General features: G+C 35.6%; 2 protein-coding genes across 6 annotated transcripts; both read right to left on the bottom strand.

Moving 5' to 3' along the window:
• Positions 1–1,233: 1,233 nt before the first annotated feature.
• LOC108225581 (oxysterol-binding protein-related protein 4C) lies at positions 1,234–4,557 on the bottom strand. Of its 2 annotated transcripts, none has more exons than XM_017400483.2 (7): positions 4,361–4,552; positions 3,363–3,548; positions 3,009–3,257; positions 2,835–2,931; positions 2,045–2,339; positions 1,855–1,957; positions 1,234–1,758 (listed from the first exon to the last, which is right to left on the bottom strand). In XM_017400483.2, the coding sequence occupies exons 1-7, from the start codon at positions 4,361–4,363 to the stop codon at positions 1,501–1,503; spliced, it is 1,191 nt and encodes a 396-aa protein (XP_017255972.1). In that variant the 5' UTR covers positions 4,364–4,552; the 3' UTR covers positions 1,234–1,500. The 2 variants fall into 2 exon arrangements, with proteins under 2 accessions (XP_017255972.1, XP_017255973.1); XM_017400484.2 differs by having other exon boundaries at positions 1,697–1,772; positions 4,361–4,557.
• Positions 4,558–7,257: 2,700 nt separating this feature from the next.
• Positions 7,258–16,224, bottom strand: LOC108227539 (subtilisin-like protease SBT2.6). 4 transcript variants are annotated; one of them, XM_017402738.2, is made up of 12 exons: positions 16,016–16,221; positions 15,207–15,394; positions 14,600–14,744; positions 13,861–14,249; positions 13,379–13,474; positions 13,204–13,276; positions 11,881–12,166; positions 10,812–11,137; positions 10,378–10,645; positions 10,052–10,258; positions 9,117–9,398; positions 7,258–7,922 (listed from the first exon to the last, which is right to left on the bottom strand). In XM_017402738.2, exons 2-12 carry the CDS (start codon positions 15,380–15,382, stop codon positions 7,516–7,518), a joined length of 2,655 nt encoding a protein of 884 aa, XP_017258227.1. In that variant the 5' UTR covers positions 15,383–15,394; positions 16,016–16,221; the 3' UTR covers positions 7,258–7,515. The 4 variants fall into 4 exon arrangements, with proteins under 4 accessions (XP_017258227.1, XP_017258228.1, XP_017258230.1 ...); XM_017402739.2 differs by lacking the exon at positions 16,016–16,221 and adding an exon at positions 15,658–15,888; XM_017402740.2 differs by having other exon boundaries at positions 7,380–7,922; positions 15,207–15,412; positions 16,016–16,157.
• Between the last annotated feature and the right edge of the window lie 689 nt (positions 16,225–16,913).

Genomic DNA, 16,913 nt, shown 5'->3' on the forward strand with positions numbered 1-16,913 from the left:
ATTTTTAGTTTAAACAAACAGAGAAATATTATTGTTGAGGCCTTTAGATTGTGACGTCTTGTTTAGACAAGAGAATAAGAGAACGGTTTTTTTAATGTCTCTATAGAAAATGAGACGAATATTGAATTATATACCACTTGAGGTCATATAAAAAAAATTATTTATTAGTTACATATAATAAGTTACTTGTAAGAAAGATAGAATAAAATTTAAAAAGATAGTTTCTTTCAAATATCAAAATATAATGAAAATGAAATTATAGATTATTTGACTTAACTTAAAAAGGTCAATTATATTGGTAGATAAATTATTTGTAAGTTAAAAATAATTATTAATTTATCCTCTCAGATAAATTTATTGATATTTATAACTTCTTAGTTGGAAAAATTAGGAATATGAAATAAAGTAACTATTTTTTCTAAATGATCTTATATAATTTATGAAGTCAAATTTCAAATTCAAAATAAGTTGCCGAGAAAGAGGCTTAGATATTCAACTTATCAGTTCTAGCACTAATTTAGATATTATTATATAAATAATACGAATAATTTAAATCCTTATTTATAAGTTTGAAGTTGCGTAAGGAAACTTACCAAGCATGCACCGCAGAGGGGGTAGTCGTGTTGGTGCAGTCCGCGTTACCTTTGGCTCGATTTTTCAAACCCAATATTTGATTAATAAGTGAGAATTAATTTTTTCTTTTCTTTTTTTGTTACAAGATTTTAATAACTAATGTTAATAAATTGTATCAAAATATAATATCTTCTATTTGACTCAGTTTTTTTAAACTCGTCTTCAGATTTATAAATGAGAATTCGTTTTTCTTAGAAGACTTCATCTTAAGTAATAAATTTTACAGAAATACAATATCAAAAGAAAAAAGAGATTTTTTTCCCATAAATATCTAAGTCCAAAATTGTTTTTGCAAAAATACTACATCTTTTTTAAATATTTTGCAAAAATACCATACTTTTGAAAATATTTGCAAAAAATACTGTATGCAACTCGTTGCAACCACATGCAATCATACTTGCAACCAGATGCAACTATATTTGCAACCCCTGCGGACCAATTAACAAAAGTTATACCTGGTTTCATTTAGTTGCAGATCGTATTTTTGCAAATATTTTTTAAAAAAAATTAATAATTTTGCAATTTTTTTCACAAGCAATCACAAAAAAAGTTAGAAAAAGTGATATTTTTGATAAATTCTCAAGAAAAAAATTTCTTTATAGATGAAGGTCTTTCATGTAATTTAAGCAGCTTTTTTCATCTAAAATGACACGACGATCCTTGTTAAACAACCAAAGTACTCTAACAAAGCAATCTCATGTGTTGGTTGAGTAGCTATGAATGACTCCTACAATCAATGAATTTGGTAAAGCATTGAATTCGTACAGGGAGCTGCAAGTGACACTGGGTTTTTTCACTAGTCAAGCAGTGGCATCGAGTAGAACTGACAGTCTGACATGCATAAATACGTGTAGGTAGAGCATGAAATTAAGGGGGTACAGCAATGGGGGCCGGGGGGACCCACCTCTGGATTGGTGAGCAGTCCCAGCTGCCAGTCTCGTTGGAGTAGGAAAGATTGAAATGCTTGGGGCGCCAGGGCTTGGCCGACGAGGCTCTGAGTTTGACAAGTTCCCTCTCCTTTTCCTCTATCAAACATTTAGCCTCTCTTGCCTTATCCCAGCTCTTGCTCAGTATTCCCTTGTTAACCTCACCCCACACCACTGCTGATTCACTTGCCCACAATCCCTATAGGAGTAGGACTATTTTTATTTTATCTAGGACTAGTCAATAAACATACATTTGCAGAGGCATTATTTACAAGATGATTCATCCATTCATTACCTTGGGATTCCTAACTACAGGTGTCTTTAGTCCACCAATGGCTTCCTTCGCGTTGTATATAATTCGGAGCTTACCACTCATAGGATCTTTAGCTGTGACCGTCCTGCATATATAAATACAATGGACTTGAAATTCATTCCCCAAAAAACTAGAATGGCTAGCAAACAGGCACGTGGTTGTAAAAAAGTACTTGTCCCAGTGGCCTGCAATTTCGTACAGAGTCTTCGTGGATGATGACTTGTAGATTCTTCCCTGAATAGCCCTGTGAGTAGATGATCGACGACCAAAAACAGCGCTGCCCTTATACATTAAGTTTGCTTCAAGACCAGTTTCTTCACACCGAATCATAACATTGCCGAGGCACTCAACCCCTTGCACAGGAAATAATCTCATCACAAGATTGGGAGAGTTCATTACATAAGTTTCACTGTGGTTTAGGAGCTTTAGCACTTTGCTTCCGAGCACCTTGCCTTCTATGCAAGTACCTGACATTTTCGATTATAATCAAATCAACCACACTAGTGAATCTAATAATAAATACCGAGACAATATCAAAATTTTAAATTAAAAAGCCCCAAATATCATAACTCAAAAAAATAAAATAAGATCCAAACCCAAATCCAAAAAAATCAGGTTCGGGTAGATCCAATCGATTTCGAACGGATCGGGTATCCAGCGGGTCAGGTAAAATTGTCATCCCTGCTTACAGTACTGTTTTAAACCCAAAACACCACTTCAAGAGTTTAAGTTGAGTTTTTAATTTAAAAAAAATTGCCCAAAACACTACATGATGTGCTGTTTTGTATAAACACAACTTAAAGTTGCGTTTTGAAGTGATATTTAGAGTCATTTTTACTGGAAGTGACATTTGGGTCATTATTTGTTAAAATTATGATAGAGAGGGCAACACCCGTAAATACTAGAAACACATGTTATGTACTTATGTTACCAAATTGAGTGATTAGAGCGGAAATTAATACCATGAAATGTAGGAATGACATAGTGACACCATATAGTTTCAATATTTTGCATTTGGTCTGTTGCGTGAAGAGCTGAGACGGGCGGATGATGAGAAACCTAGAAAGAATGAAACAAACAAGTCTGAATGAAGTCTCATCGATCTCCTTGAAGTAATTAGTCATAAGAATATATACCTGTTCCAAGAGGACATTGAGATTGGCAGTGGAGACGTGATGAGTCTCGCCAAGAATGGGGTTATAGGGGGTGACACCGAAAGCAAGAGGGCGAACAGCAGAGATGCTCCAGGCCACAACACAAACAAACCTTTCTAATGCACTAATGCTGCTGGCGCCACACTTGCTCAGCAGATGATTGTTGTTGCTGTAAACTAATTCTCCATAACACTGCAGTTGCGACTTTGGAATATTGAAAAGTGGCGGAAGCTGATTTGAATTCAACATATATCATAAATCAACTGTTAATAGATAGATCATAGATATATACTTGAATATAATTAATGTATACAATTGGGAGGGACTGGGACTGGCCTGTAAACGGGTGAGATCGGAACCCGGACGGATATTGGTGAAGAGACTGAGAATACGCTTAACAAGATTCGGAGCTCTGTACTTGTTATTATTTGTATCTTGTTCGTCATCTAGAGATAAAGGTGCTGATAGTACAGCTTCCTTCTCTCCACCTATATCTCCTGTGTCCTCCACCTCTTCCCTTTCCTGCAATTGCAATATATATATATGTAATACTGCCGATTGACCCAACTAGCTTTGTATCCTCAACTGAATTACTAATATTTTGGTTAACACTGTAGCACTAACAAATTGCACACTACTACAACATACTCTATAAAACTAGGCTTTTGACATAAATATTGTTATTACAGGCTCGCTATTCTTCATGATTGAAAAAATATTGTATGCCCGGTGGATATAATTTATGACTGAATATGTACTAAAACATGAAATTTGTCAATATCTCTAGGTAATCGAGTCGTCCAAAAATATTACTCCCTCCGTTTCAAATTAGATGTCCACTTAAAAAAATCACATAGTTTAAGAAACGTGGTTGTTCAAGAATTAATTGCATTAAATGATCAAAATATGTGGAGTGAGATTTATCTAGGAAATAGTATAAATAAGATATATGTGGAGTAGAATTGACTTTGGAAATATGATTTTGCATTGGAAGTTGAAGTGGACAAGTAATTTGAAACAAATTTTTTTTGAAAGTGAACATGTAAATTGAAACGGAGAGAATATTATATTGGTGGTACGTGAAAGAAATGAATAATATGATATAGTCCTCAATTGATTAGACCAACAAGAATAGATACTCTTGACAAACACTATCGATCATAGAGTCAATCATATACTAGCACGATGGATATATGTACACAAATCAAAGCATACCAATCAACCAAGATACCATCGTCCGATCATATATATACATATTATTAGTTAGAGCATATTAATATGATTAATATATATATATATATATAGAGAGAGAGAGAGAGGGGGAGAGAGAGTACCATCAGAGCTTAGAAGAGATTGGTGGGAGTGCAGGACTGCAGGTGCAGCACGTTGGAGGGAGAATATCAGAATATGGGGAGGTGGTGGTGCTATTCTCTCTGTAAAAGACAGGGAGGTGCATATAGGAGGTAGAAATTTATATTGAGTGGCCTTATTTATAGCCATTTTCCATTTCCTCTTCTTTTTCTACGTCTCCTCTTTTCTGTCTGTTTCCAACATTATTTTTGGACAGCTAATCCCAAACATACAAATAATATTAAAATATATTTGCCGTATTATATATAGTAGTTATTTTATTGAAAAAAGTATTTCAAAAATATCAATTATTTAACAAAATTCAAAAATATATTTTTTAACTGCAACCAATCATCCAAAACCAATCACGAAATACAACTTTAAAATTTTAATAGTTAAAATCATATATGATTACGTAAATTCAGATACTAAATCATTTTCAACCCAAATCTTGCATTGCTTGTTAGATTATGTTATCATCTGCTCTAAAACGGCATACATTCACACACGGTGTAGTGTAATTTGCTTTCTTCCAAATATTTTTTTCGACAATACAAGCTTACAAATTAGTATCTGTTCTGAGTCAAAGTCGAACCTAAGTCTCCGCAACAACATCGATAGCCTAGCGGATCACCTCATCTCTGTTAACACCATCACTTCCCACATTTTCATTTTTGTTCGAATACGAGGGAAGCGTGACCTTCAAAATACGAGGGTAACGTGACCTTCAAGTAGCGAATTTAGCAAACAAATCATCTTCATATATTCGTCAAAAAAAGAAGAAGTCATCTTCATATTCAAATCATTTTCATTAATTAACAACAGATTCATATTCTTTATTCAATTTGGCGGCAGGTGTTCTCAAAATATCCCACTTCTATAAATCAATTTTTCAAAAATGAAATCATAATTACATTTTCAATTACAAAAATTGTATATCATATTTTCCAAAATAAAACTTAAAAATTAGTAATTTTGAAAATAAATTTCAAAGCAATTGTATTTTTCAAAATACTTCTAAAAGGATAGTATTTTGAGTAATTTTCCTAAATACTAATGCCGTAAACAATTTTTTGATAATATAAATCATCATTATTTTATTATATATTATAAAAGTAAAATAAAATTTGTGTTAAAGCCTACTCTTGCACTATGTTTGAGAGTTTATTTGTGATAGAAAAGAAAAGAAAGAAGAAGAAATAATTTCTTGAACTTGTTCTTGAATGATGTTTAGGGGATGAAATGGAAAACTAATCTAAAAATTCAGAAAGAAATATCTTATATATTCTTTAGAAGAAAAATTCTTCTCACTTCAAAAAAGTTTGGAGAAAGTAGAGAATTATCAATTTTTCATTTTTCTCTTTACTTTTCCCAACTCGCACACAACTTTATATCTAATATAAATAAACTTCTACCAAGATAGTATGAATGCCTATTCCGTGGACTTTGAATAAATTGAAAAGAATGAACTTTTATCAATAAAAATTAGTTTAGAGCTCTTAAAAGAAGAGGGTTGAGCTCTTTAATTTGTAAAAGAGTCTAGAAGAATCTTTTAGAACTTTATTTATTTAAAATAGTATTCTTTATTTTCCAATTTTCGGGCTTTAAGATCCCGTTCTAACATAACTTTGTTTTTTGATTTAGGGTTTGTCTAGTGTGTGCCCATGGGCACATGCTAAGCACGGAAACTCATAAATTTGGTGTGTTTTGATTGGTGTGGTTGGTGTGAATGCAGGGGGGCCATCATTATTAAATGGGTGTAAGCCAATCAAAACAAGGAAAAGATATCAAATTTTGTGCTTATTGTGTGCCCATGGGCACACCATAGAAAAACCGTTTGATTTAATATGAATGTCTTTTGTTTCTTGTATGGCATTAGGCATGGCCGGAATTGACTTGCACCACTTAATTGAAAATTTGCACCTGGGGAGTGGGGAGTAAAAGGAGCTTAAGAATAAAAGTAAAGAGTAGGGCTTAATTGCAAAAGGCTGGCTAAAATAAACACACAGCAGTATGAAGAAGAAAGCAGCCGCTAGCTTTGTTTGTGTATTATCAATTAAAACATGCCAAACTGTTCGCTTCACATTGTCATTTCCACAATACTCTGAGCATATATTCCAAGCTTCTCCTCTAATAAGTCATCTTTTCTCCTTTCCAGCCTATTGAGAGCCTTTACATACCATTACTATTAGTAGTCTGCTTTTGACAGATACTGATAACAAATCGTTTGTGCTATTACTACTATAATTACTATTGTTATTATCCGTGGCATGCTTTGACAGACGCTGATAACAAAACATGGTCCCTTTTCTTTTGTGTGAACCCAACTACTGTATTCGGCGATGACAATTTGCTATGCTCCCCTCACTTTCTTGCTTCCTTTTCTCCAAGTTTTAAATCATTGAATCTCCGCTCTTTCATGACGCCGGCTGCTAAAATCACATAAAGCATAGATGCATGCATATAACGTAGCGAGATATCATCATATCAATATATACTACAAATAAATGACACCTCGAGGGGGGGCACAAATCCTTGTTATTACTACACGAACAAGACGTTTGAACTTTAAAGAATACAATAACAGGCTAAGCAGCTCTTGTTCATATGATACACACAATCCAACAGTCTAACAGCTTCTCGCATAACATAACCCAGTACCTAGCTAGAGTGCAACCCCAAAGGCTACTGTTTTCATCATATCAATATATACTACAAATAAATGACACCTCGAGGGGGGGCACAAATCCTTGTTATTACTACACGAACAAGACGTTTGAACTTTAAAGAATACAATAACAGGCTAAGCAGCTCTTGTTCATATGATACACACAATCCAACAGTCTAACAGCTTCTTGCATAACATAACCCAGTACCTAGCTAGAGTGCAACCCCAAAGGCTACTGTTTTATAAATTCTGTAATGGGGAAAATACAAGGCTGTCCACCATATTACAAATCCACTTGTCAAAACTTAATAGGATAAACGTAAAGTTCTCCCCACTTGACTACTAATTTTTACATTTTCATATTATATATGTATATCATCATTATTTAAAAACATTTATTGTAAAATACCTTATTGCCACATATTACAAAGAATATCACATCCATAATAAGTGAGATCCCCACCCCCGGAACTACCGCTCATAACCCATAGCTACTACAGGGATCCTGACCTTGTGTCCCCTGCTTCCTTTTAACAAGACCTCTCCAAAGCTGTATGTACCGGTCAAGGATCTAGCTGTAAGGGTGACCGAGAATTTCCTTGATGCACCAGGTCTAAGAGTCATAGCGGAAGGGTTAGTAGCAATAGCCACGGCTGGCTCCATTCTAGCTGTTATTACATAAGTTTCTTCCTCAGCAACATTTGTCACCGTACGTGTGACAGTACGAGTTCCAACAAGATGGGAAATTGTTATAGATGGAGAGTTTAGGTTAGATGGATGGCCAAGCGTGTAGTTGCACGGCGAGCTCGTGTAATTCTGTATCTCATGAGAATCAATTCCAGGTGTAGTGCATAAGAAGCCTAGATAATCTTGATAACCTGCAAAAAAAATTAAAAACACAAAATTGGTATTATCCAACTTTGACAATTTCACAAAAACCTGGGAAACTGCATTCCATAATATATAATTGAGCATTAAGTTATGCAAGTACTAATAACTTATTCCTCGCGTAATCTACCAATATACTTGTAGTTCCCTGTAGAGTCTGCAAAAACCCTTAGCGGCAATCATATCAAAACATGTCTCATATATGCTCTCTACAAGATAATACACGTAATATACTCAAGTTTGCACATGGCTCACAAAGGTGTCTATGCGCAATTTCCATATCATTTAATTGAGTTGTAAAAATTTACCAGGCATAAAGGAAATCTACACAGCCGGTCACTTTGGGGCATCACAAAAAGCACATTTGTGTTGCCCTACTCCATCAGTACTGACCAAACAAGGCCAAACATACCAAGTCTCTCCCACTTGTAAGTAGAGTAGGGTCTGAACGGCCTAAAATGTATACAGACCTTAAATCTACTCTTAGTAGGATTCCTAAGAGTAATAGAAGTTAGAGAGGTTGTGTTGGAGACTTGGATACAAATATTCAACCCATTCAATCACTTAGGAGTTGCGACTTACCAGATAAAACAAAGCCCAATGAGCTAATTGGTCCTGGGTATGGGCGTTGGCAATGAGACCAAATGGCATGGGCCTTGGTGATGAGAACAAATTTCGATAGAGTTACTAATTGATCGGGAAGTCAATTGGGAAAGAACACAGAGAACTTTTTTTTACCACAGATATCCTGCTAGGCTAAGCTAATCATGTAAAATCAGTTTGGAACAAACATAAGACTACTTTTTTATGAGTTAAGTTCCATGTAGTCCACATATTTACTATAGTACCGTAGACCACGTATGTTTTTATGTCATTCTATAGTTGCAGAACATATGTGGTCTACGGTACTACAGTAAATATGTGGACTACATGGAACTTTGTTCACTTTTTTATATAGGTGGGAAGTATAACCATATCAGCAAATAGTCTAAAATATTCTCAGATCGGGACGAACAAATGAAGTGACTATAAAAACAAGGTCTCCGAGTTTGAGAACCATAACCAGTGGCTTTGCCACAGTCAACAGTCAAACTCCCATTTGAGTTTTGCATTTAACAAGAAGTAGGTAGTCTATTCACTATAGATGGATATAGATGAAATTTAAGAAAAAAAACGTATATTACCAGCATCAAATATGAGCCCGGGATCCAAAGCAGCTCTGGGATTTACATGGCCACTTCCATAATCAAAAGGTGTAGCTGGGACAAGTGACACGGTTTGGGAACCAGAATATTGTTGGGCTTGAAGAGGCCTCCCTGCCCTGTCAAGAGTAGTTGATGTTGTCATCAAGGCTGATTTGATGGCTGCAGGACTCCAGTGAAAGTGCTTCTGCTTTACGAGAGCAGCAATTCCTGCTATATGTGGTGCAGCCATGCTAGTCCCAGATATCATAGCAAATCCAGCACCTGCTCCAAGGAAAATAGTTCTTTGAGTTGGCCTGAGTCATGCATGATATTACCGGTTTGACTCCAATAATTATATAGCATCTTATATCGGTATCTCTGTACAGCTTTCTTCCACTCGATCAAATTTCAGTTTTACCAATATGTCAATAGATTACAAAAATATTTAGTAATTTGTTCCAAATGCACATCTAACTGGCAAACTAGCTTGACCCCCCCCCCCCCCCCCCCCCCCCCCCCCCCAAAAAAAAAAAACAGAGAAAGCAAAAAAAAAGTGACCCGTGTTGGAACTCATAAAATGATTTGTACCACTTCCTGAAAGCCACATATGTATTAAGAGAAGTGTTGGCGGCTATGTTACCCGGACTCTCCATTTTTGTGCCTATACCCGTGTCTACCGGATATGACATGGGTGTGGATATGGGATCTGTGTCGGATCCTTCTTATTACAACCGGACACCTCACCTTGTAACATTCCAGGTCAAAATGAAAACTTAGGTCTTGTTTCAACCTGTTTATAGAGATCAAGATCCATGAATGACTTGTTTCTATGTTGTTTTATTGATTTTATGCTTCAATTTTCAGCGTATGTCATTTATGTGCAGTAGACACTATTTTTATGAATGTACCATAAATCAGGGTATATAAAGTCTTACTTGCGTGGAGCTTAAGTATCAAGTCCCCGTACCCGAGTCTAATTCCGGATCCATGTCCACGAATCCTAATTATCCTAAAACTACGAATCTGACTCTTGGATCTGTACCCATGTCCGATACCCATACCCGTGTCCGGGTAACTTAGGTTGGCGGAATTATATGACGTCAAAACGTTGTTCTGAAAGCAATTTTCTTGAGAAAATGTAACTGCATATATATATTATCATATTCCAGGTTAGGTAAGAGAGAAAAAATACCCATCAGAAAGATAACTTTCAAACCGAAGAAACGAGTAACTTTAATAGCAAGAATAAATATATATTTACCGATGTAATTTGCTTCATCAGTCCCATTTGGTGACCAAGCAGCCCAAATTAAAGAACCAGGAGCTAGAATATCTGGTTTAAGAAGATCTGCTTCCTGAAAGCTATAATCTTTGATATTGGGTCCTCGGCCTGAGAACAATGCTACTTGTGGTGCAGATTTATGGAGTATCGGCCTCATGCCATCTCCTATGCTTCCTACTGCTTTGAAACTCCTTACTCGTCCAGTCCAATCTCTTGATGTAGAGATATTATAGTAGTTTATAAGCTCCTAAATATTCCAAAGCAAACAAAATATTAGAAATAAAGATTCTGAAACACATGGAAAATCCTGTATATGGAATAAATATAATTTACAGTTTTTTTTATTGACAAATAAAATTTACAGCTTTATGTATGATAGAAATTAAGAAAGAAAAAGGAATCACGGTATATACCATTGACTTGCTAACATCTGCGATGAGTATCCCTGGAAGACCAACAGGAACTGGATCGTATTTTGTTCCTGGTGAAGAATTTTCAACAGCAATAACAAACCCAATTGCACCAAGACTCTTGGCGGTTTCCGAGACTTTTTTAATTGATGCAGTACCAACAACAAAGTTGAAGGAATAACCGCAAAGAAGAATGTTTCCCTCTACCAAGTTCTTGTTTAACACCTCCGGCTTCTGGCAATCTGAAGGGCTGTACTTGAATGCTGAGGAATCCAAGAGAACATCATTTGCTGCAACCAAGGTATATGTTCTATCGGCATGAGTAGCAGCTGCATAAAGTCACAAGACATGTATAGCATAAAAAAGTCAATGGCTTGTTAGATAGAACTTGCTGTTACAGCATAGTAACATGTGAAAGATTTTAAAACATTAACACATTGAATCACCCCAGAACTTGTTGGTTAATTTGTCAGAACATAAGCACCACAAACAGAAGCGAAAATCTTGTTCCACAACGAGCTGGGGCAAAGGAATACACCGGTGGTGTGTTTATCTTTACGTGGAAATTTAATAGGACTGCTAACTTGAGGCCATTTCACATTTACTATTACAACCAATAAAGGTGGGGGAGTTAGTTATTTGACAACTTGTACTATTCCTTTAAACGTATCGACCATAGTCAGTATATTGTGCCCTTAAATATTAATAAAAAGAAAAACAAGGTAATGTGTTGTGTGTCCTAGAGAATTCTGGGTAATGTAGGTTAGATACTGCCCCTTTCTAAAGAAAACAGACATATGTGAACAGCAGTCCAAAGGGATCCATTAATGAGAAACAACCTTCGAAAACACTGAAAGAATTATACAAGTACATCTAGTTCCTGTCACAGTGATGCTCTTTTAGAAAGAACTGTTGAAAGTATATTTCTTTGATGATTCTACTACAGCTGAAACTAAGATCAGGGATAACTATGTAATTATGCAATAAAAACACATTGTTACACAGATCTGGTCACGTATACATACACGCTTTACCAAATCAGATAAAGCAAAATAAATATGCATAAACTTACGTGACAGGCCTATTCCAGGAAGTATCTTCTTATTTCCCAGGGTCAAATGATTTTTATATGTACGATCATCAACTGCAGCAGCTACAGATGCTATCCATGGACTGTAGGACAACACTGTTTTTGGGAAAGGGCCCCCATTTCCAGCTGCCTGTGCAACAAAAACTCCAGCTTTCACGGCAGAAAGAAGTACAGCATCAAAAGGATTTAAAAATGTGGTCTTTGTGGTAGCTGGAGGACCATTCGGGCCCACAGAGAGATTAAGAATGTCCACACCATCATGAACAGCCTATCAAAAGATACATTGTGTATTAGCATTAATTAAAGTTACTACCTATTAGTAACTAGAATAAGTTTAATGCCATAAGGTAAATAAGCGAAAATTTAAATATTCAACCGACTCTCATCGTATTGTGTTATTAACAAACATGAAAGAAAAAGTCCAATTTACCCTCTCTTTTTCGATTTTATTTATTAAGTGCAAGTTTAGCAAGTTCTGTAAGGCAACTATATTAATAGTTTGGAAAAATACTGTGAATTGCTTGATCTCTAAATTTCTGCTTTCTGGACAACAAACTTATCTCTCATCTCTCTTCCATTCTTATCAACAAACATTTAAACCCCCACAAGTACAAAATTGTACGCAATTCTATTTAGTGATTGTTCACTTGCAGATGCCTAGATGTCGAATTCGATATCCGTTTAACTTGTTATTATGCTATATATGAAAATCCTGCACTTGTAGAAACCCCTCACCTCTACAGATTAAAAGAATCAGAATTGACTGGTGAATCCATTTTATATATGTAAGGAAACAACTTTTATAGCATGCTTTATGATTGATAACCCTCAGTAAGAGGTTAATATAGCTTCTTAGCATAGAGAAGTTATAAGCAGCTGGATCTCAACCACGAGACCTACATAGTAACATCTTGTAAATCCAGTAATAAAAAACTCAGCATATAAAGACAAGTAAATGTTGTTAGAAAATAAAACAAAAGTTTTACAATAACACCTATGATGATCACTGTCAGAACCAAAAGACGAAGAAACACTAGATGAAATATCATAGCAAGTTGTTCTTATCTCTAGAACCATAAGCAAATTGATAAATACTGGGACAAATAAGAACAGTCAGTCTAACTCATGCAGTCGAATGGATGGAATAATTCAATACAGACAATGTTCACAACTTATGGAGTGAGCAAAGTTGGCCATGAATGCAAAGCTTTATAAAGTGAAATTTATTTATGACTTAAATTTGCAAATAGACTCAAATTTAAGCATCATGTATATATCCAGTAGCAGGGTAGCATATAGGCTCACCTGCTCAATGGCAGCTACTACGTCGGAGACAAACCCCCCAAAAAGCCTGTAGAGTGCTTTGTACACAGCAATCCTGCATATAGTCAAAAAAACTATCCGTTGTTCTTACCTGTTTGTTTGCTAAACATTTAGAAAGATAACATGTATCAATAAGGTGAAGGTGTTCAAAACGAACCTTGCACGAGGAGCCATCCCACTTGCTTTACCGACTTCATAGCCATGCATATTCACAGGAATCCCATTATTTCCAGCGGCAATAGCGGCAGTATGACTTTAATGCATCAAGTCACATGTTAATAGACAAACAGCAGACGGAACCAAATATAATATTCCACAGGCTTACAGCAATTAAAATAAATGACAACATTTTGATCAGCATCTTTATACTCCCTCCGTCCCATCAGGTTCTTTACGTTACTTTTTGGCACGCATTTTAATGCTCCTATAAAGTATACTTATATTATATATTTATTTTTGAAAAAAATCCCGAAAAAAAGTTTGATGTTTAAACTTTTATTCAAAAAAAGAAAAAATTAAAAATGCGTTATAGAACTATACTTTACGAGAGCCTCGAAATGCGTGCAAACAGTGTACGTAAGCATCCTGGTGGGACGGAGGGAGTAGTTACTTAAGCTATCTAGTGGTATAGTCACTAACCTTCCATGTCCATCACCATCCAGTGGAGAAGCAAAATCAATCGCAGGATTAAATACACCAGCTGCAATTGCAGCTTCAGCAAAGTGTTGGGCTCCAATAATCTTCCCATTACAGAACTCCATCTTTGTATCTGGATCAACTTCACATTTTCCTCTGTACTTTGGAAGAGGGCCAAAGGTGTTGTGGCTTCCAAAGCTTGGATGGCGGGGGAAGATTCCAGAATCCACAAATCCTATCACAATGTCCTCTCCTGCCCTATCAAAGCCACCCCCAGTAGGCCATACTCCAGTTGGGAGCCCCAAGAATTGAGGAGTGTGTGTGGTCAGTCTCCTGACCTTCCAATCCCGGTGAACAGACTTCACGCCAGGAGCTTGTCTAAGAGCTTCTGCCTACTAATGCAGGAGAGAAAATGAGCAGTTAAGTGGTTGTTTCAACCCTCAATTACTTCTTTCATAAATTATAATTACTCTAGCTTTTCGCAGATAGTTACAAAATTACGTTGAATAAGAAATATTATTATAACGTATATTAAGTTTTAAGTGTTTTAAAGATATAGAAATACACAATCTGCATTTTCAAAAATGAACAGAAATATTCAGAAACTATCATGTTTAAGTATGTTTTTATACATTTTGAGGCATGTGCAGGCTGGATGTCAGAATTGATCCGTATTTGGGTAATGAGGTAGTGAACTAGTAAATTTTTTAGGAGATAATAAGAAAGAAGTACAGCCTGTCACCTGTTCAGGAGAAATATGGACTGAAAATCCATTGATTAAATGTCGATAACTGTAGAGCTTCTTGTACGTCCCATGGTCAAAAAGTGTTCCAAGAAGCATGTCATGTTTCTGCTCAAGATGGTGCCGGTAGGAAGTAACCAAGTCACTGGAAGTAAAAAACAAGGCAAAATATAAGGGTGAAGAGGAAATCGAGATAGATCAAACTTGACTTTTCCTATAAGGTGTAATATAAATCTGTCTTAAAAATCACAAACTACGGTAAAATCAAAGACTGATAGCTAAAAAAAAAATTTTTAGCACTAGAACAGATAGCCAGCAGATTTTCTTGTTAGCCAGGCAATGTGAATGTTAACACAACATGCTGGATTTTTGTACAGACTTGTGAAGTTGCATGTCACAACAGCCAACTCGAAACCAATTAGTATAAAACAAAGTAAATTTTATACAGTGCCTAACCAGTTATCATGACTCAGTTTGACTGATGCATGCCAAATATAATCTCAACAAGCCTCCTCAGTGTAGAGTTGGCGTATCTTTTTTACTGATAAGACATGAATCCTATAGCTTATGTAGCTTATTTCAGTTAAAAGAAAGAATGACGAGGAACCTGGTGACATCAAGCTCCTCATCCGATTCCACGGCAGTGGCTGCAAAACCATCAATGCCACCTCTGTAACTTATTACAGGCTCCCCTTCAACAGTTACTATGTATATCTCTGCCTTCGCGGTAATTAAATAAGCAAATAACATAAGAAGCACAAAACAAATTTGTATCTTCCCCATTTAGCCGGTTAACTGCAAATGTACATGAAGCTGTGTTATGAGTTAGGTATAGGACATTAACCAGAAATGAGTTGAACATTGTGCAGAAAAATAAAGTATAGAATGAGGCAAATGAGAAATATGGGTGAAATAAAATTTGGAAAAGCCAATGTTGAGCACTTTGGGTATGTTGATATTCAGTCTGTGCACAGCATTTGATTCTCACAGTTATCTGATCCTCACAGAACATACACAAATTAAGATTGTTATTATTATTAAGAATAGAAACACAAAACCTGGCCTTAAAACCAAGCAGTTGAAGAGGAAGATCAAGTGAAGTTGGCATCCAGCAGCACACACGAGAGAAGGGGGTGAAGAAATGAAAAGGGTAAAAGGGTAATTAAATCTAAAGAAAATTGCTTGATCTGATCTAGCTAGCTAGGTAGCTACAAATTTCTCAGTCACAAAACAAGGGGGGGGGGGGCTTAAGAATTATATAAGATGAAGATATCCAGTAAGATGCGTGTATATAAGAAAAGCAAGCAAGTGAGCTAGTGAAGTAAGGAATCCGATAAAATAATAATAAAAATAAAAATACTAGTAAATGGTGAATATGAGTAGAGTATGAGAAAAGGGGGAAACTTTATTACTCACATTGAATTGATGGGGGCAAGAAAGGAATCCACGGTGGAGACTGAAGAAAGCAGCACCTACATTATACAAGAAGAAGAAGAAAAAGAAGAAGAAGATCGAGTGAGAGACAAGGGTGAAGATAGGAGACTAGTAGTAGTTGTTGGTACTCGGCGTTAGGGTTTTCATTTACTCGTGAGATATTTATATAGCATGTACTGTAATGGCGCCAGGCAGACAAAGGGAGCGAAGATTGAGGAGATGAAACATCTTTTTACTGCTCTTTTACTTTCCACGGACGGTAACTACTTGTAGTAATTACACTACTGCTCCACCTCAGTCCTCAAAGGTCCGCCTCTTTTCAGTAAAACATAGATGGCGTCTGGATTAGTTTAAAATAAGTGATTTTTGATTAAAATAAAAAAGTTGAATAGAAATCATAGGCAAATTAAAATTTATAGGTGATTAAAGTGTTTGGAAAATAAGCAAAAGATGTGAGAGAAAAGCTAACATTTGTGACTCAAAAAAGTGCTTGCTTGTTTACACAAACGGGTTAAGAAAATGATAAGTCAGCTTCTTCGAAAAAGAAGTACATCTCCCTTGTTCCAAACAGGCACATATTCCTTTCATCACTCTCATTTTTTTATATATTTTTTTCATTACTCGACACGTATTTTAAAGCGTATATAAAATATAATTTCATAATTTTTTCTTGAATTATATATATATATATATAATTTTAGATGGTAAATTTTATTTTAAAAAAAATTAAAAATAATTTATCAAATTATATTTTATAAAGGTATTAGAATGCGTGGACGGAGGGAGCAATTATATACTATATACTTATATATAATAAGCGTAAGGGAGATAATTTGGTTGCATGGTCCTCTGGTCCAAAAGCTTATCATCCGTTGGATCT

This window comes from Daucus carota, chromosome 6 (assembly GCF_001625215.2).
Source record: "Daucus carota subsp. sativus chromosome 6, DH1 v3.0, whole genome shotgun sequence".
In the NCBI taxonomy this organism is placed as follows: Eukaryota; Viridiplantae; Streptophyta; class Magnoliopsida; order Apiales; family Apiaceae; genus Daucus; species Daucus carota.

Bases quoted from the DNA above. Each gene is read 5' to 3' on its own strand.
- LOC108227539 (XM_017402738.2), bottom strand. From the start codon at position 15,382: ATGGGGAAGATACAAATTTGTTTTGTGCTTCTTATGTTATTTGCTTAT. The intron at 10,646-10,811 runs GTATATACCGTG...TGGAATATTTAG, and splicing joins CAGATGTTAGCAAGTCAATG to GAGCTTATAAACTACTATAA. The intron at 9,399-10,051 runs GTAAGACTTTAT...TCCTTGGAGCAG, and splicing joins GATACTTAAGCTCCACGCAA to GTGCTGGATTTGCTATGATA.
- LOC108225581 (XM_017400483.2), bottom strand. The intron at 3,258-3,362 runs GCCAGTCCCAGT...AATTCAAATCAG, and splicing joins CCGATCTCACCCGTTTACAG to CTTCCGCCACTTTTCAATAT. The intron at 1,958-2,044 runs GTACTTTTTTAC...TTATATATGCAG, and splicing joins ATTGCAGGCCACTGGGACAA to GACGGTCACAGCTAAAGATC.